General features: G+C 40.8%; 1 protein-coding gene across 1 annotated transcript in view; it reads right to left on the minus strand.

Annotated features, from left to right (window-relative positions):
* LOC128666808 (F-box only protein 27) overlaps positions 1–16,628 on the minus strand; it is a 45,860-nt gene that overhangs the window by 13,138 nt on the left and 16,094 nt on the right. Inside the window, exons 3-4 of the mRNA XM_053721603.1 lie at positions 12,860–12,971; positions 12,683–12,778 (exon numbers count right to left, since the gene is read on the minus strand). Of these exons, the coding sequence (XP_053577578.1) occupies positions 12,683–12,778; positions 12,860–12,971 (208 nt within the window). The remainder of the gene's footprint in view (positions 1–12,682; positions 12,779–12,859; positions 12,972–16,628) is intronic.

The raw sequence follows: 16,628 nt of genomic DNA on the forward strand, positions 1-16,628 counted from the left end.
ATTTTGGCGACCACTGACTTGCATGAGCTGAGGGGAGAAACACCTATTGATGTGTATCATAGATTGTTGAATTTGCAAAAAAGAGAGATAGACCACCATTTACACACTGTGTACTTATCCAATTACCACCGAAATAAGAACATACCACGGGGCTTTCGAATAAAAAATATTCCTACTATTGGTAGGTCTAACCCCGAATTTTGTAAAAAATGTTGTTCAATTTTGAACAAATGTTCGTACGATCTTATTTTACTGGTTATTGAAGAATCGAATAGGCTGCTACATCTGATTAGAATTGAGATAAATGAGGTCAAACTAATGAGCTACCAGACACTGATAGACGATACAGGTGAAGACTGGATAAAGAAGCTTCAGGGACAGGTTAACAAATATAGGAGTGACCTATTATCTTTTAAAAACAATAAACTAACTATTGTGGAAACAGACTATAGAGAAAAAAGAATCTATAGGTGGCTCTATGGGAGAGAGGATGTTAGATCTCAATTTAAACGTAGAAGACGTTTTAACAACAAAAATATATCTGATACAGTGGATAGCAGTGGGGGTGATACATCAGAGGGAGATGTTGCGGAAGCTAGTACATCAGGCAATAGTGAACACCCTTTAGGTGGAGTAACCGCAAGATCCTCCAAAAAAAAAAAAAAAACCCTTCCGGGGAAACGAAATGACATAGACCACACATTAGGAGGGGAGGATAAAAAGAAAAAAACAACCAAAAAGAAGTAGACATCATTTACAATCTCAGTGATAGACCTCTAAGTACTGATGAAACAAATCTGTTGAATAAAGGTCTGTCCTTTGTCCCGACACCTAGAGTGGATAAATTTCAAATGAATGTTGATATTTATAAACTACAGAGACAATTAAAAATTAAAGATTTTTTTAAGGACAAGGAACAGACCGCATTCAACAGATTTAAATCCCAGAGCAGTTTTGATCCAGTGAACCTTAACCCCTCTATTCAAAGTTTTTCCCGTATGATTAGTGACACATGTGAGCAAACTGAAGTGGGTAATATCTACCCCAATCTGTCCAAGGGAGAAAAATAGGCACTACGCAGCCTAAAGACAGATCACTCAATTATTATACATGCTGCAGATAAGGGGGGTTCAATTGTGATTCAAAACTATTCTGACTATAGGGAAGAAGCCTATAGACAACTTTCTGACAGTAAGGTTTATGTTAAACTTAGAGGTAACCCAATAAATTCCTTTAAAAAGCAGGGATGATCAATGAAAGTGAGCTGGACTTTATGACCACCTCCTTTCCGGTAATTCCGGTTTTATACCTTTTGCCTAAGGTGCATAAAACTCTGATTAAGCCTCCCTGTTGGTCACCATGGACGTGGACAGCCTGTACACTGTCATACCCCATGGTGGCGGTGTGCAGGCTGTCAGGTCTATGCTGAGTGAATCGTTGGCATATGCGGGACCACCCATTGAGTTCCTACTTGAATTACTCAAATTCTGTTTAGAAAAGAATTTCTTCAAATTTGAAAAAGATTTCTTTTTACAACTATCGGGGACTGCAATGGGTTCTAATATGGCTCCCGCATATGCCAACCTTTATATGTCTTGGTATGAGACCAAAGTGATGAACATCTTGAATGTGGATAAGATCAAGCTATATGTGATGTATATAGATGATGTATTCCTGGTATGGAGAGGGTCAGAAACATCATTGAAATATTGGATTGAGACCCTTAACATGATAAAGTCTACTATTCGCTTCAAATTTGCGTACAGTAATATTACCATTCCCTTTCTTGACCTAAACATCACAATCTATTCAGATAGTGAAGGATGTAAATTTTCTACATCGTTGTACTCGAAACCTACTGACAAGAACTCCCTACTATTATCTACTAGCTATCACCCAGAACATCAAAAGAGGGGAGTTGTCTCCTCTCAGCTCATGCGAGTAGCACGCAACAATACACTGAGAGAAACCAGAATTGTCCAAGAAGAGGAAATGAAGATTAAAGCTGAAACAACGTGGATATAAGGCAAAAAGATATTGAGCAGGAACATACTAAGTTATCACAATATGATCAAAAGACACTGTTGCAGCCACGAGATATAACAAAAGATGTGGATAATACCAAAAGCAATATAAACTTTGTTACAACATTTAATCCGTTATCACAAGCTCTGACGGAATCTGTGATAAAGAATTGGGAAATTGTGAAAACTGATAAGATGCTTCCCTTTGTACACACTACAACTCCAAGGATGGTCTACAAAAGGGCACCTAATTTAAAAGATATCTTGGTCCATAATGATCCGACAAGATGCTATGAGAAAGGCACGTGGTTGGATGCCAAGAGAAAATTAGGTTGCTATAGATGTGGAGACTGCACAACGTGCAATAGTATGCTCACTGGGATGTATTTCCATCATCCGCATACAGGGAGAAAATATAAAATCCTACACAGGTTATCCTGAATGAGCACACACGTGATCTACATATTGATGTGCCCATGTTCCTTGGTCTATGTGGGAAAAACCACCACGTTTCGTGAGAGGATGGCGAACCATCATCATGCCATCAGGACAGCTATAGATAAAAAGATTACGGATCAACCAGTTGCTCGTCATTTCCTCCAGGCAGGACATACACCTGCTAGCCTGAGGACAATGTTAATCGGTCATGTGCCCCCCTTGCGGAAAGGGGGGATAGAAATACGAAACTCCTACAAGTAGAAACTGCTTGGATCTACCGACTGGACACTGTGACCCCAAAAGGATTAAATGTGCAGCTAGACTATAATGTCTTTCTATAAAGAGGCTTCTATGATTGTTCGGTCTAGATTGTTTCTGGATTATCGATTTGACTTGGTCTGCAGCTACATCCAGATCACATGGGACCTTTATCCTTACAGATGGAGAAAATAGTGTATTGTTGCCATTTTCAGTGATTTCTACTATACTCCATTAGGCCCTGAAGAATGATTATGGTCTTTTTACATTTCCTGTTAATGTTTTCTTTACATTTCTATCTCTATATATTTATTTTTATTTTTTGATCTTTATTGATTATTCTTGATTGATTACACATTTTACTTATTTTTGCCTTTTAAATATTTCGTGTAATTTTTCTTTTTCTTTATTATTTTTTATTTTTTCATCTCTTTGTTTTTTATTATATTATTTTTTTATTTTATATATTTTTAATTTGTTTATTTTTTATGCACTTCTTTATATATTTACTTTGGTTATGCTAGTCATTTGGCTAATGTTACTATTGGCTATATACATGTGGCAAAATATAATGGGATTACTTCTGGCTACAGCAGAAAGAATCAAGTGAATAGTTCTTATACGGTATTGGATGTATTAAGGGATCCCCTTAGTGTTATTTTAACACTTTTCTTTAGACCCTGTTCTTTTAACATTTTATGGCTCTCCGGTGTGATCCGTCAGCACAACCACACAGCATGCGTGATACTTGTGAAGGGAAAGCCTAATGACATGATTGCCGTCAGTGTGCATGTGGGGCTATGCTAATTAGCTTATGTTGTTGATGTCCCCCTGCTCGCTTCAGTGTTTGGAATATCGCGCGTATGTGGGGGCGGTGCCGCGGCACCCCGTAAGTCGCACTAACACCGGGAGGTATAAAAGGGTGAGTGGTGTGGGGTAAGATAGAAGCTTTTGGGACACAGGAATTTTTTCAGACCCATTGAAAAAGATATGTTTGGGATGTCCTTTGACTGATTACTTGTGAATAAGGATTAAAGCCTATTGGAAAAGACCGGAGAGTGAAGCGTTTTTCTTCCCCTTGGTGGGTGGATTGTATGTATATATATATATATATATATATATATATATATATATATATATATATATATATATATATATATATATATATATATATATATATATATATATATATATATTAATTAATAACACTCACAGATATCCTGACAACCTCAGTCTCAGAAGAAGGAGTTATACTGTCCGAATCTGAGATTTCACCCACAGAAAGTCCCGATGTATCTTCCTCATCAGACTCATGAGAAAGGGCAACTTGGGAAGCAGAACTGGAGGACAGGCACCATACTTTCTGAATTTCTAGATTTCCTCTTGCGTTTTCACCTGTAATCGGGGAATGGCAGCTAATGCCGCAGATGCCGCTGAAGATACCTGGGCAACAATTTCTGCTTTTAAATAAACTCCCCTAGGAGTTATAGAGGAACCACAGGGCTGCATGTGACACCATTGAGGCTTGGGACGTAGCAAGAGAAAGCCAAGGTATTATTTTAACAGTATCATCCTGAGAGACATTAGGCTCAAAAATTTTACCTTTAGTTTGCAAAGTTTTCTTTACACATGAAGAACAAAATAGGAGCTGCAATTTGTGCATCTAAACATAATAAGCATGAATTCATGAGAGCAGGCTGTTGCTCCATATCAGGCATGTTGTGAAACAGTAAATAAACTTGTACAGATACGTTTAAAAGATTTTAATATTCAATTAAAATAAGCCAAGGAAAAAATACACTTTACATTTTATCCCAAATTAGGATCGATCCCCAGCCAAAATTATGTGAGAAAAGTTAAGGAAAAAAAAAAAATCAAATAAACTTCTAAAATACCCCTCAGGCAACCCCACACCTCAATTACTGAGGTACCATACCGCTACCAATCAAGACCAGATCACCCAGAAATATAGAAAAGCAACTTTTTTCCTCAGAAACGTTATGAAGTAAAGCCAGTCATGTGACCGCAACTGCGATGCTCAAATTACTGCTGCGACACAGAGAGGCACTAAAAATAGTAGCTTCCTGGTACACTGAATACCAGAAATATCCGTTTTATTAAAACCTGACAGTTTAAAATGTTGCATCGTTTTATTTTAAAGCAAAGGGGAAATTAATAAGCTGCTGAAATAGAACATTCATCCGTACTTTCAGTGTAAACTTGTATTGTTTTATCAAGTAAATATGTGTCAGAAAATAAAGCCTAATAAAAACATTTTACCCTTTCTGTTTAAAAGAGTTTAAATGTTAGTCTCACACATGCTACAGTGCCTGCTTCATGCCCCAGTGTAACCTATACAACAGGATTATCTATGTCCAATAAAAGTGTTTTTAATTTGTTAAGTGCATGGTCTCCCCAACTGGAAGAAAAAGCACTTACCTGCTCCGCTGTCCAGCATGTAGACAGTTACAAGGTATGAGAGGACACAGTTCTTGGAAAAGAAAGAACAGAGTAACCAACTCTGGCTTTCTAAACTAGGGCAGTAATTGTTAGGAAAACGCAGTAACTACCTCTTTATAAGTTCCTAACTGCTTTAAAGCCAACACTACCCGACTGCAAGCAATAACGTGGAATACGGCTATACCCCAAAACTTGCTTGTAGATGAAATCAAATTTTTTTTTTCAGACACCTAAACTTCACCTCCTCCATGTACCGAAGGCAAAGAGAATGACTGGGGGTTGTGGGTAAGGGAGTGATACTTAGCAGTTTAACTGTGGTGCTCTTTGCCTCCTCCTGCTGGCCACGAGTGAGATATTCCCAATAGTAATTACTTAAGCCTTGGACTCACCATATCTTAGGAAAGAAAAATATATAAAAAATTTAAATTCTGAGGCTTTAGCCCAGGCAAATATAATATTGGCTAACCAGATTATGCCTTCCACAGAGTTATTGCCCATATACCCTGCTTAAGAAACTTGCCTATAATAAGCAGTGTTCTCCCCAGGTCATATTTAATAATCACACCACACAGCTGATTTTATTGACCACCTGCTAAAATATAAGCCCAAAACTAAAGTTTTTTCAATGTTTGTAGCACAAATTATCATTAAAGGGACAGGATACCCAAATGTTAAAGCACTTGAAAGTGATGCAGCATAGCTGTAAAAAGCAGACTAGAAAATATTACACCAACTTTTCAATGTAAAAAAGGAAGTTAGTTTACCTCAAAATTTCCTAAGTAGCCACATCTCATTGTAAAGGGACTTTATGCAGCCAATCAGAATGCTAGTCCTGGGACTTGTGCATCTGGCATGTGCCGGCACAGTCATATTATATCTTAAGGAAGTTTACTAGGAAATCTCATAAGAGTTCAGTGAAATCTCATGAGATTACAGTAAAGTGTGACATCAGCACTGATGAAGCTGATTGGGTGTTTTTTTCCCCAACATGCAGCTGAGATTAGCTGAAGGATAACTCTACACCAAACACTTACTATTGTGTGCTGAAGAAAACTTCATTTTTTACATAGAGATGTTCACGTCATATTTTCTAGTCAGCTTTTTATAGTTAGACTGGATCACTTTCAAGTGATTTAGCATATTAGTATTATGTCCCTTTAAATACATTTATGTTAAATTATGCAATTAATCTGTTATTTGGATATCTTAAAGGGACACTAAACCCAAATGTTTTCTTTCATATGATTCAGATAGAGCAGCAAATTTTAAGCTACTTTTCTAGTTTACTCCTATTATCAATTTTTCTTTGTTCTCTTGGTATCTTTATTTGAAAAACAAAATTTATGCTTACCTGATAAATTTATTTATTTCTTGGCACGGTGAGTCCACGGATCATCCAATTACTATTGGGAATACCACTCCTGGCCAGCAGGAGGAGGCAAAGAGCACCACAGCAAAGCTGTTGTTAAATATCACCTCCCTTCCCTCCAACCCCAGTCATTCGACCGAAGTAAAAGGAGAGAAAGGAAGCAATAAGGTGCAGAGGTGCCTAAAGGTTTATAATATAACAAAAACCTGTCTTAAAAAAACAGGGCGGGCCGTGGACTCACTGTGTCAAGAAATAAATACATTTATCAGGTAAGCATACATTTTGTTTTCTTTCTAATGACACGGTGAGTCCACGGATCATCTAATTACTAATGGGATTCAATACCCAAGCTAGAGGACACAGATGATAAGGGAGGGACAAGACAGGGAACCTAAATGGAAGGCACCACTGCTTGAAGAACCTTTCTCTCAAAAGAAGCCTCAGCCGAGGCAAAAGTATAAAAATTTAGAAAATTTAGAAGTGTGTAGAGAAAATCTTCATTTTTGAATGCCCAGGAAGAGGAAACAGCCCTCGTAGAATGAGTTGTGACTCTCTCAGGAGGCTGCTGTCCAGCAGATTCATAGGCCAAGAAAATGATACTCTTCAGCCACAAAGAAAGAGAAGTAGCCATAGCTTTCTGACCCTTAAGTTTCCCAGAGAAAAACAACAAACAGAGCAGAAGACTGACGAAAATCCTTAGTCGTCTGTAAATAGTATTTCAACACACGCACTACATCTAGGTTGTGCAGCAGACGCTCCTTATGAGAAGAAGGGTTGGGGCACAAAGAAGGAAGCACAATGTTTTGATTAATGTTCCTGTCCGAAACCACCTTAGGAAGGAACCCTAACTTAGTACGCAGAACTACCTTATCAGAATGAAAAATAAGATAAGGGGAATCACACTGCAACGCCGAGAGTTCTGAGACTCTGCAAGCAGAAGAAATTGCAACAGGAAACAAAACTTTCCAAGATAACTTAATATCTAAGGAATGCATAGGCTCAAATGGAGCCTGTTGAAGAACTCTAATAAACAAGATTAAGACTCCAGGGAGGAGTAACAGGTTTGAACACAGGCCTAATTCTGACCAAGGAGTGAAAAAAAGATTGCAAGTCTGGTACATCCGCCAGATGTTTATGCAACAAAATAGACAAGACAGATATTTGACCCTTAAAGTACTCGCAGATAAACCCTTCTCCAGACCCTCCTGGAGAAAGGACAAAATACTAGGAATCCGAACTCTACTCCAAGAGTAGTCTCTGGATTCACACCAATGCAGATATTTACGCCATATCTTATGATAAATCTTTCTAGTCACAGGCTTACGATCTCAATGACTGACTCAGAAAAAACACACTTCGATAAAATTAAGCATTCAATCTCCAAGCAGTCAGCTTCAGAGAAACTAGATTTGGTGAAGGAAGGGCCCTTGAAGTAGAAGGTCATTCCTCAATAGAAGTCTCCAAGGTGGAAGAGATGAAATCTCCACTAGGTCTGCATACCAGATCCTGCGAGGCCACGCCGGTGCAATGAGGATCACCAAAGCCCTCTCCTGTTTGCTTCGAGCAATGACCCGAGGAAGGAGCGTGAACGGAGGAAATAGGTATGCTAGATTGAAATTCCAAGGGACTGCCAGAGCATCTATCAGTACAGCCTGAGGATCCCTTGACCTCGACCCGTACCTCGGCATTCTGATGAGATGCCATGAGATCCAGTTCCGTTTGTCCCCATTTGAGAATCAAGCTGGAAAACACTTCCGGATGGAGTTCCCACTCCCCCGGGTGAAAGGTCGGTCTGCTCAGAAAATCCGCTTCCCAATTGTCCACTCCTGGAATGTGGATCGCAGATAGACAGCAGTTGTGGGTCTCCGCCTACTGAATAATCTTGGCTACCTCTATCATGGCCAAGGAACTCCAAGTTCCTCCCTGATGGTTGATGTAAGTCACTGAAGTTATGTTGTCCAACTGGGACCTGATAAACCGGGCTGAAGCTGAGGCCAGAAGAGCACTGAAGAGTGCCCTCAGCTCTAAAATGTTTATGGGGAGAACAGACTCCTCCCAAGTCCATGTCCCCTGAGCCTTTAGAGAGCCCCAGACTGCTCCCCATCCCAGCAGGCTGGCGTCCATTGTCACAATCACCCAGGTGGGTCTGCGAAAGCAGGTTCCCTTGGAGAGATGTTCCTGAGACAACCACCAAAGAAAAGAATCTCGTCGCCTGATCCAGATGTAATCGCAGAGACAGATCCGCATAATCCCTGTTGTATTGTCTGAGCATGCATAACTGCAGAGGTCTGAGGTGGAAACGGGCAAATGGAATGATGGCAGCTACCTTAGACCAATTACCTCCATACATTGAGCCACTGACTGCCAAGGAGAGGACTGAAGCGCCCAACAAGAATTGAAGATCTTTGATTTTCTGACCTCTGTCAGAAATATTTTCATCGATAGGGAATCTATTATGTTCCCAAGAACACTACCCTTGTAGCTGGAATTAAGGAACTCTTTCCCAAATTCACCTTCCATCCGTGAGAGCGCAGGAAGGATAACAACATCTCCGTGTGGGAGTTCGCTAGTTGAAAGGATGGCGTCTGAACCAGAATGTCGTCCAGATAAGGCGCCACTGCAATTCCCCGCAACCGGAGCACCACCAACAGAGATCACAGGACTTTTGAAAAAATTCTGGGAGCTGTGGCAAGGCCGAATGGAAGAGCCACAAACTGGAAGTGTTTGTCTAGAAATATGAACCTCAGAAACTTGTGATGATCCCTGTGGATGGGAACATGCAGGTACGCATCCTTTAAATCTACTGTTGTCATGAATTGACCCTCTTGAACCAAGGGAAGAATGGAACGAATAGTTTCCATCTTGAAGGACGGTACTCTTAGGAACTTGTTTAGACTTTTGAGGTCTAGAATTGGTCTGAAAGTTCCCTCTTTTTTGGGAACCAAGAACAGATTGGAATAAAATCCCAGACCCTGTCCCTGCATTGGAATAGGAACTATCACTCCCAGGTCGGAAAGGTCTCGAACACAGTGTTAGAACGCCTCTCTTTATCTGGTCTACAGATAATCTTGAGAGCAGAAACCTGCCCCTAGGAGGAAAGGTCATGAACTCTAGTTTGTATCCCTGGGACACAATGTCCACCACCCAGGGATCCTGAACATCCCGAGCCCAAGCCTGAGCAAAGAAGGAAAGTCTGCCCCCCACAAGATCCGGTCCCGGATTGGGGGCAGACCCTTCATGCTGACTTTGAGTCAGTAGCGGGCTTCTTAAATTGCTTTCCCTTGTTCCATGACTGGTTGGACCTCCAGGAAGGCTTGGACTGTTCCTGCTTTGTAGAGGGAGAGGAAAGCTTACCCTTGAAGTTTCAAAAGGAATGAAAATTATTCTGACGTCCCTTCTGCTTATTCCTCTTATCCTGAGGGAGGAAATTACCCTTTACTCCCGTAATGTCGGAAATAATCTCAGCCAAGCCCGGCCCAAACAAGGTCTTACCCTTGTAGGTTATCGCCAAAAGCTTAGACTTAGACAACACATCCACATAATTCCACAGACCATGATTTCAACCATAAAGCTCTGCGGGCCAGTACTGCAAAACCAGAAATCTTTGCTCCCAAGTTAATAACCTGTAGGGAAGCATCCGTAATAAAGGAATTGGCCAACTTAAGAGCCTTGATCCTATCCTGGATTTCCTCAAAGGGAGTATCTGTGTGAATAGATTCAGACAACACATCAAACTAGTAAGCCGCCGCACTGGTGACGGTTGCAATACACACCACAGGTTGCCATTGTAAACCCTGGTGTACATACATCTTTTTAAGTAACCCTTCCAACGTCTTATCCATAGGATCCTTAAAAGGAACAGCTATTCTCTATGGGAATAGTGGTTCTCTTGGTTAAAGTGGAAACTTCCCCTTCCACCTTGGGGCCCGTCTGCCAAGACTCCTTGATAGAGTCAGCTATTGGAAACATCTTCTTAAAAATTGGGGATGGAGAAAAAGGGATACCAGGTCTCTCCCATTTGCAAGCAATAATCTCTGTAGCCCGGTCTGGTACCGGAAAGGCTTCCACCGTGGAAGGAACGTCAAAGTATTTGTTTAACTTACTTGACTTCTTAGGATTGACCACGACAGTCAGGTCAGAGTCTTCCAGAGTGGCCAAAACCTCCTTAAGTAACAACCGAGGTGTTCTAGCTTAAACCTGAAGGATAAAACTTCAGCATCAGTAGAAGGAATTACACTGTCTGAGTCTAAGACTTCACCCTCAGATGCTACCGAAGTATCTTCCTCCTCAGACTTCTGGGAGGAAACATTCGGAATAGCCAAGACTGTGTCAGAAACCTTACATTTCCTCTTGCGCTTTCCCTGTAGCATGGGAAAAGCAGACAGCGCATCAGTTACCACAGAGGATATGTGGGTAGCAATGTCATGCAAGGTAACCCGAACTGGAGTTTGAGAGGAAACGCAGGGCACTGCATGTGTGGACGATAATATTTGGGACCCTTGAAGAGAAAGCTGCAGCATATCTTGGACAGGGGACCACTGAACAGCATCCGCCTTAGCTAATGATGGCTTAGATTCAAAAAGCCTATCCCTGTAATGTAATGTTCTTTCATTACATGAGGGACAAAAATGGAATTGGGGGTTCCACATTAGAGTCAAAACACAAGCCACATGTAACATTTTGCAGGGCCTCTTGATCCATCTTAACTCAATTTATAAACAAAATAAACTCAACAACTTTATTTAAGTTTGAAAATATTAATACCAACAAAAAAAAAAAACGTTACTGTCACTTTAAATTTTAAAAGTAAAAATAATTTTTCTTTTATTCCTTGACTACCGCAAAAACAACAGTGTACAATAACCCTCAGGCAGCCTCCTCACCTCAGTACTCCTTGCTGAGGTGCCTACCTGTCCCCCTGTGAACCGGATTCCTCAAACTAGGATCCGGACTGAAGTCTAGCTGTTCAAAAAACGGCTTTGTATCACTTGTCACTGATTCCTTTAAGCAGATACGCAGTAACACACTCTGGATCGGAACGGCGCGCAACACTAATTGCCACCTCAGAAGCCCGCCCCTTCCTATTCGTGGGCGTAATCTAACTAGAAAGAAGCAATAGGATTGTTAGCGTCCCAAAATCAGGCTTAACTGAAAAAGTGCCACATTCATCAAGAAAATAAAATTAGGCACATACCTGAAGAACAATCTGCCCGGCAGCAGGGCAGCTCACATGGTATGAGGTGTCCTCTCCCTCACATGGACCCGTGGGAAAAATAAGAAAGACTGAATAATCCTAGCCAGGCTTTCCGGATAGGGCAGCAACAATTGTTTGGGAGGCGCAGTGAGGAATATACCCCACAAGTTTCCAACTGCTTAAAAGCCACCACTGCTCTACTGAAGAGACTGACATGGGCTACGGCTAAACCCCTGGAGGAAGCAGGACAATCTTGCTCTTCTTCAAAATAATAAAATCTTGATTGAAGAATCTTCTTTCAGACACCTAAACTTTACCACTTCCTTTCTTTTAACGTAGGCAAAGAGAATGATTGGGGTTGGAGGGAAGAGAGGTGATATTTAACACCTTTGCTGTAGTGCTCTTTGCCTCCTCCTGCTGGCCAGGAGTTGTATTCCCAATAGTAATTAGATAATCCGTGGACTCACCGTGTCATTAGAAAAAAAGCAGGAATTAAAGCTTAGGAGCCAGCCCATTTTTGGTTCAGTGCCTGGATGGCGCTTGCTTATTGGTGGGTACTTTAGCAACCAATCAGCAAGCGGTACCCAGGTGCAGAGCCAAAAATGCTCCGCCTCTTAAGCTTACATTACTGCTTTTTCAAATAAAGATAGCAGGAGAACAAAAAAAATTTGACAATGGGAGTAAATTAGAAAGTTGCTTAAAATTTTAAAAACAGAAAATGTTATAATATTGTAAAGTAATACACTGCGCCCACTTGACCACTTCATAAATGCCATTCAGATGGCAGCATTTTCTGAGAAGAACACTAAATAAGGACACCAGGGAAACATGGACTTATGAAATAGAAACACCAAATTTCTAAAGAACTAGGAACATTTGAAGGAATAAAGCAGAATACTCAAGTAGCCCCAACAAACACCCTTCAGAGAAGGTACCTACCAATCAGAGATACAGATCTCCGGCTGGTGTAGATCCAGGAATCCTTCATCTAGACCTTCCTTCAGCAGGTCTATAATCTGGGTTTTCTGGCACCAACTGTGAAGAGAGGAACACAAGGAATGAGACTTCTTTAAGTGTATGTAATGTGGTGAGTGCAACTGAAACACTGTCACTTACAAAAAAGATGTGACAAAGCAGGTCTGGCTTCCAGCACCCTGTAATATGCCATGGTTGTCCTCTACTACCCAACCGTCTCCACCGTTCACAAAATCCCAGTGCGTTAGTCCATCTGTAGAAGAAAAATAGGTCTAATGTGATGTACAGAATAGAAACCCACACTGCAGCTCTATTGTCCAACAATTCTTTCTCTTGTTAAGTGTATCCAGTCCACGGATCATCCATTACTTATGGAATATATTCTCCTTCCCAACAGGAAGCTGCAAGAGTCCACCCACAGCAAAGCTGCTATATAGCTCCTCCCCTAACTGCCATATTCAGTCATTCTCTTGCAAGCCTCAACATAGATAGGAGGTTGTGAGAGTCTGTGGTGCTTTCTACTTAGTTTATTCTTCAATCAAAAGTTTGTTATTTTTAAATGGCACCGGAGTGTGCTGTTTATCTCAGGCAGTATTTGGAAGAAGAATCTGCCTGCGTTTTTCTATGATCTTAGCAGACGTAACTAAGATCCATTTGCTGTTCTCACACATTCTGAGGAGTGAGGTACTTCAGAGGGGGAATGGCGTGCAGGTTTTCCTGCAGATAAGGTATGTGCAGTAAAATATTTTTCTAGGAATGGAATTGACTAAGAAAATACTGCTGATACCGAAGTAATGTAAGTAAAGCCTTAAATGCAGCGATAGCGACTGGTATCAGGCTTATTAATAGAGATACATACTCTTGTAAAAATGTGTTTTAAAACGTTTGCTGGCATGTTTAATCGTTTTTTAACATATGTTTGGTGATAAAACTTATTGGGGCCTAAGTTTTTTCCACATGGCTGGCTTAAATTTTGCATAGAAACAGTTTCCTGAGGCTTTCCACTGTTATAGTATAAAAGTTACAGTTGGTGCAGTTAAAATTACAAACAGTGACATTCAGCTTCCCTCAGCAGTCCCCTGCATGCTATAGGACATCTCTGAAGGGCTCAAAAGGGCTTCAAAAGTAGGAGCTGTTATGACTGTTTAAAACATATTTTTCGTTTTGTTAATCTGTTTTTTGTATTAAGGGGTTAATCATCCATTTGCAAGTGGGTGCAATGTTCTGCTAACTTGTTACATACACTGTAAAAATTTTGTTAGTTTAACTGCCTTTTTTCACTGTTATTTCAAATTTTGGCAAAATTTGTTTCTCTTAAAGGCACAGTAACGTTTTATATATTTGCTTGTTAACTTGATTTAAAGTGTTTTCCAAGCTTTCTAGTCTCATTATTAGTCTGTTCTAACATGTCTGACATAGAGGAAGCTCTGTGTTCATTATGTTTTAAAGCCATGATGGAACCCCATCTTAGAATGTGTACCAGATGTACTGATTTCATGTTAAACAATAAAGATCATTTTTTGTCTTTAAAAACATTATCACCAGAGGATTCTGTCGTGGGGGTAGTTATGCCGACTAACTCTCCCCACGTGTCAGACCTTTTGACTCCCGCTTTAGGGACTCACGCTCAAATGGCGCCAAGTACATCAAGGGCACCCATAGCGTTTCTTTACCAGGGGATTCTATCGAGGGGAAAGTTATGCAGACTAACTCTCCCCACGTGTCAGACCCTTCGACTCCCGCTTCAGGGACTCACGCTCAAATGGCGCCAAGTACATCAAGGGCGCCCATAGCGTTTATTTTACAAGACATGGCAAAGGTGGTGAATAATATTCTGGCAGCAGTATTAGTCAGACTACCTGAAATTAAAGGAAAGCAGTTAGCTCTGGGGGTAGATACAGAGCATACAGACGCTTTAAGAACCATGTATGATACTATCTCACAATATGCTTAGTCTGTGGGTGATTTTTTTTTTTTTTTTGACTCAGGGAAGATGATTTAACCTGATTCTGATATTTCTACATTTAAAATTTATGCTTGAGAACCTCCACTTGTTGCTCAGGGAGGCTTTGGCTGCTCTGAATGAATGTGTACAATCGCAGGGCCAGAGAAATTGTGTAGACTGGATAAATAATATGCAGTGCCGGTGTGTACTGATGTTTTTCCAATACCTAAAGAGGTTTACTAAAAATTTTTTTTAATAAGGAATGGGATAGACCAGGTGTGCCGTTCTCTTCCCCTCCTATTTTTTAGAAGAATGTTTTCTAATAGTTACCACCACACGGGACTTCTGGCAGACAGTTCCTAAGGTGGAGAGAAGAGTTTCTACTCTAGCTAAGCGTACCACTACCTCTGACGAGGACAGTTGTGCTTTTTAGATCCAATGGATAAAAAATGTTTATTCAACAGGGTTTTATCCTGCAGCCCCTTGCATACATTGCTTCTGTCACTGCTGCTGCGGCGTTCTGGGTTGAGTCTCTTGATGAGGCTTTACAGTTAAGCGACTCCATTGGATGAATATATTTGACAAGCTTATGCTAGCCAATTCCTTTGTTTTCTGATGCCTTGTTCATTTGACTAGACTAACGGCTAAGAATTCTGTTTTTTACTATACTGGCGCGCAGAGCGCTATGGCTTATATCATGGTCAGCTGTCGTGACTTTAATAAATAAGCTACTTAACTTCCCTTCAAGGGGCAGACCCTATTCGGGCCTGGTTTGAAGGAGATTATTGCTTATATCACTGGAGGAAAAGGTCATGCCCTTCCTCAGGATAGGTCTAAATCAAGGGCAAAAAAAAAAAAAAAAAAAAAAAGTCTAATTTTCATACCTTTTAAAAACTTCAGGGCAGGTGTGGCATCCTCTTCCTCTAAGGCAAAACAAGAGGGAATTTTTGCTCAGTCCAAGGCGGTCTGGAGACAATCGGACCTGGAACAAAGATAAGCAGGCCAAGGAGCCTGCTGCTGCCTCTAAGGCAGCATGAAGGAACGGACACCTATCCGGTAACGGATCCTATAGGGGGCAGACTTTCATTCTTTGCCCAGGCGTGGGCAAGAGATGCCCAGGATCCCTAGGCATTGGAATTTATATCCCAGAGATATCTTCTGGATTTCAAAGATTCCCCCCCAAAAAAAGGGGAGATTTCGCCTTTCACAATTATCTGCAAACCAGATAAAGAAGGAGGCATTCTTACATTGTGTACGAGATCCATCCAGTTCCAAGAGAGGAACAGGGACAGAGTTTTTACTCAAATCTGTTTGTGGTTCCCAAGGAGAGGGAACCTTCAGACCTATTTTGGATCTAAAGATCTTAAACAAATTCCTCAGAATTCCGTCTTTTAAGATGGAAACTATTCGTACCATCTTAACTATGATCCAGGAGAGTCAATAGAGGACTACAATGGATTTGAAGGATGCTTATCCTCACATTGTGATGCATAAAGATCACCATCGTTTTTCAGGTTTGCCTTTCTAGACAGGCATTACCAGTTTGTAGCTCTTTCCTTTGGGATATCTACAGCCCCAAGAATCTTTATGGAGGTTCTGGGGTCGCTTTGGCGGTCCTTAGACCGCGGGGCATAGAAGTGGCCCCTTATTTAGACGACATCCTGATACAGGCGTCAAACATCCAAATTGCCCAGTCTCATACGGACGTAGTACTGGCATTTCTGAGATCACATGGGTGGAAAGTGAACAAGGAAAGAGTTCTCTATCCCCAATCTCAAGGGTTTCCCTCCTAGGGACTCTGATAGATTCTGTAGAAATGAAAATTTACCTGACGGAGTCCAGGTTGTCAAAGTTTCTAAATTTCTGCCGTGTTTTTTTTTTTTTTTCTTTTTTTTTTTTCATCCCATCCGCGCCCTTCGGTGGCTCAGTACATGAATGAAATCGGCTTAATGGTAGCGGCAAGGG

The sequence above is a fragment of the Bombina bombina genome, chromosome 7, assembly GCF_027579735.1.
Source record: "Bombina bombina isolate aBomBom1 chromosome 7, aBomBom1.pri, whole genome shotgun sequence".
NCBI lineage: Eukaryota > Metazoa > Chordata > Amphibia > Anura > Bombinatoridae > Bombina > Bombina bombina.